Genomic DNA, 4,073 nt, shown 5'->3' with positions numbered 1-4,073 from the left:
CCCTTCCAATCCCCAACATTCTGTGATCCTGGAGTTTACAGTGGCGTTACTTTCTCTTGTATTGTTTGCTAGTGTTGTTTCAAATCCTAACATCACACATGCTTTTGTTTCTAGAATTGAAGATTTTTCTAGTCAGAAACTCAAGGTTATACTTTTTTCATTTAATTTTATTTTCTTAAAAGTAGTCCCTGGCTTCTTGCTGTAAGCACTTTTTTAGTTTTGATAGGAAGTAATTGAATTCAGCGATACTATTATGACTGTTTCAGCTCATTAAGAGTTTTGTTCCAAGTGAAATGACCTCTATGTGGAAGCAAAACTGAGATGTTACTGATTACGGTAAGAGGTTTGGAGTCCATTTCTGTGATGATAGTGGCAGTTTAAGGAACTTTACTTCAACATAATGGAATACATGAAAGTTATTTTCTTTAACTTTAAATTTTGCTACAGAATAGTCATCTGCAGGTTATCTTGGCATTAAAAATGGCAAAAGAAATACAGCTTTTTAGGGTTCTGATCTTACAAATAGTTGAGCATGTGTTTAACTTTTACAGTTTGGATAGCAGCACCCATAGCATTGATGATGTATTTCCAGGACTGGGAACATATAAAATAATTTAGTTCTGGTGACATTTCTACTTGAAAATTGCATGAATAATCTATCTCTGCTTTTGTATTTTCCAGCACCCTATAAGTCGCTGGATAGCTCGTTACTTCCTTGACCCCCCTGAAAAGAACTATGAGAAAGAGATGGCTGTGCTTGATGTTGAAGCAAAGAAAACTCAACTGAGGTATGTTATATAGCTGAGGGTTTTAAAATACTGATACATACTATAGTTAACTCTTTTATTTTGCTTAACATAACTGAGTTGGATGCTGATATAATGTGCTTATTCATGTATCACTTGACCTCGAGTGCTTGCTGCACTGGCTGGTGCCAAAGTGGAAGTGACAGTATCTGTAGTCCCTGCCTTCTCAGTATTAAGGTTACCAGAACTGGAACGATCCGAGGGCAGTCTTGGAAAACAACAGTGTCTCTTCCAAACAGTTCGTATTTATGAAGGTATAGCTCTGTCTCCCTCAGTCGGGCAATGGACAGCTCTCTCTGCCACTGCTAATGCTCAGAGCTTAAGTGAGTAGCTAAATGACAGTTTACAGGACTGGTCATGTTCCTTGTTGTTGAAATGGGCAGGAACAACATTGTTGTACTGAGTTTATTCTATACTTTGAGTAAACTGTGATGGTAGAAGAAAATCTGAGTTCCACAAACTGTTGCTGTTAGGACCAAGACAGCATAGCTCCTTCTACCATCCCATTTACTCCTGATTTTCTTGCTCCTATTTATGTTTAGTTGAAAGCTGTATCAAAACTGTCTAGCCCCTTACAAAGCAAGAACCTGTGACAGAATTCCTGCAAGTGTTTTTATTACTCTCTTGGGAGATGACTTGCTGAAAAACATTTACTACCTCATATTTTAGTTGAACCCTCCTTCGGTATCACCTATGTTTCAGTTGTGTTTATAAACCACAGATACTGAACTCATTGCTGTTGTCAGTAGTACCCTGATGTTAAACATTGATATATGTATGATCAAAACTACTAAGCTTCATGTTGAGCTTGTCTGTTTCTCTTCTTTCTGTAGGCTGATGGAGTTGGAGGCACGCAGACTGATGAGACACAGGGGAGATGGACCTTGGTATCATTATGAAACACCTGATAAAAATCTTGTTGATAATTCTATGAAATCCACACCTGACAATTAAACAATGTTAAGACAGTATGCATGGTCTTAAATGTATACTGACAAGTTGTGACTGAGCTATGTAATATACATCCTGCTGTTTACTGATGGAAATGAATAAAAATAAACAATGTTTCTGTTGATTCTGATAATTTGAAAGAAACTGTGTGGCAGTGGAGCTGGTACAGCTGTTCAGATCGGAGAAAATGCCTTATGTCAATTGCCGACAGTTACTCCTTTTCTCCAGAACATCAATGTAGAATGAGCTTTGTGACTTAATATCTGTGAAACCAGCTGGTAATACTGCATTCCAAGTAGTTGTGGGGAAGATAGATAGGCTTTAATTTTAACAAAGCTTTGGTTTTATTACCTCGGATATCTCCTGTGTTTTCAGAAGGCAGAATTAAGACAGAAGTGCTTCCCTAAACCCGTGACTGTCTGTACTGTCAGATGTAGAAAGCAAAGGAAAGGTTCTTAAACATTTAAAAGTGTGTGGTGTGTATAAATTCAAGTTTTAGTGATTTTTAGGGGTTTCTATAAGCCTATGTCTTTCAGGTACTCTTGAAAATACCCCCACAGTTCCTAGGCTAAAGTCTATGCTCTGTCATGTAAAACTTCTCCTGAAAAGGAAGAACCTAAGTGGACAAATATTAAACTAAGTATTTTCCTACTGACTGCTGTATATGTGATACTTTTAGCAATATATTCAAGTTATTGATACTGTTGTTGGAGAGCTTTCTGCTTCCTGTAACAGGCATAGTAAGATGAACAAGGGAAAAATAGGCAACTGCTGAATGAAGGTTGTTACGAAAGGAGTGCTAGATGTCTGAAGAGCAAGGATCAGGCCAGGGAGAATGGTATAGGTTGACATTAGTTAATGAGTTTTATGGGTCATCTAATCACTGCTGGGTGAACAGATACCATCTTCTGCTGTGTGATTACACAACTCTTAGTACATAAAAATGAAAATCTTGACAGCAAAATCTCAAGATGAAATCTTCAAACTTTATACTTCCAATGCATTTAGCACAGAGAGGCCACATAAGCAATGTTGGAGGTGAAAAGGGTAAAAAAACTTTCCGGTAACTTTTAGGATAACTCAAACACTTCTTTTGCAGGGTGAATTGGAATTTTAAAAGCAATCCAAAAGAGTTTATATAAAAACTCTGAAGTGGAAATGTGCATGCAACCCTTATTAACCAAGAACAAATTAAGAGACACAGAAGGTGAATAAGGCAAGTTGCACCTGAGGACATCCACACAGGTACCTGCCAGGCATTTTCAGAACTGCACAGCTATTTTTCTACCCCACTTTTGACAACCCGTCGGGAAAGCGGAGGGTACTCCCTTTGTCTGGCAGACTTTTGCCACTAGAGGGATGTGTTTCCTCAGGTTCTACTGGCTGTGGTGCTCCTCTGGTTTTAATTCCCTCAAGAGAGTGATGGAAAGCATCTCTTACAGTTTGCGACCCTAAACTATCTGTCCATATTCAAAATTCCCACTTTTTTAAGGAAATAAGCCGAAATCCTTTACTAACTCCTGATCATCTTGTGGTTTCAAACTGTTAAAACACATAAGTTTATTTCTTTACATCAGCCAACATTGCACAGATTATTTCAAGCGAGACTGCCTCACTTACTATTTCCTAGCGCTGCCAAACATTAGAAAGACTGATCGATTTTGTATCAGTGCTTTGACTTGTCTTTTTTGTTTGAGTCAATCTTTCAGGTTAGATAGATTGTTATGGCTCTCACTGTTTAGAAATGCTGAGTTAATCATAAGAGAAGCCATTTAAAAAGCACAGTCTTCTCAGGTAAAATAGATCTGTCTGGTGACCCTGTATTAATTGTTTTATCCAGCATCCAACAACGCTCACAAGTCTTTGATGTCTGCTCTTGAGTAAGTCTAAGGCCGCTCCATTGACATCATATTCCACCCTCTGTATTTCACATTGTTCCAAACACTTGATTTTTGCTAGAAAAAATGCTGAGAACAGACTGCACTGGTCTGCTCACTCTCACCACCTTTTTCTTCGTAGCTGGATACAAGTTTATTTTTCAATTATGTTGTTAATTGAGATTTTACTAGAACCATCTTTTGAAACTTTGATTTTTGAGGTAAAAGGTGGTTCTAGCAAATGTCACATCACTTGCTTGGAAGTGTTCGATGAATCCTCAGATATAATGTGGACTATGGGTGGAAGGTTGTTCACCTACATGATACATGTTCATTTTAAATGGATCAGTCATTTCTTTAATCCTGTTGCTGTTGGGCATATGCAATAGTGATTAGATATTGCTTGGGGGAAAAAAAACCTATTTCAATTTTTTTTTTC

At 37.7% G+C, this 4,073-nt stretch overlaps 1 protein-coding gene across 1 annotated transcript; it reads left to right on the top strand.

Annotated features, from left to right (window-relative positions):
* Positions 1-681: 681 nt before the first annotated feature.
* Positions 682-1,760, top strand: LOC104531258 (NADH dehydrogenase [ubiquinone] 1 beta subcomplex subunit 5, mitochondrial-like; the record flags this gene model as incomplete). Its single annotated transcript, XM_010176096.1, has 2 exons — positions 682-788; positions 1,640-1,760. Coding segments are annotated over 2 exons (228 nt in total), but the record flags the coding sequence as incomplete, so codon positions are not given.
* Between the last annotated feature and the right edge of the window lie 2,313 nt (positions 1,761-4,073).

This window comes from Antrostomus carolinensis, unplaced genomic scaffold (assembly GCF_000700745.2).
Source record: "Antrostomus carolinensis isolate BGI_N321 unplaced genomic scaffold, ASM70074v2 scaffold52509, whole genome shotgun sequence".
Classification (NCBI taxonomy): Eukaryota; Metazoa; Chordata; class Aves; order Caprimulgiformes; family Caprimulgidae; genus Antrostomus; species Antrostomus carolinensis.
This window is presented reverse-complemented; position numbering and strand designations above follow the sequence as displayed.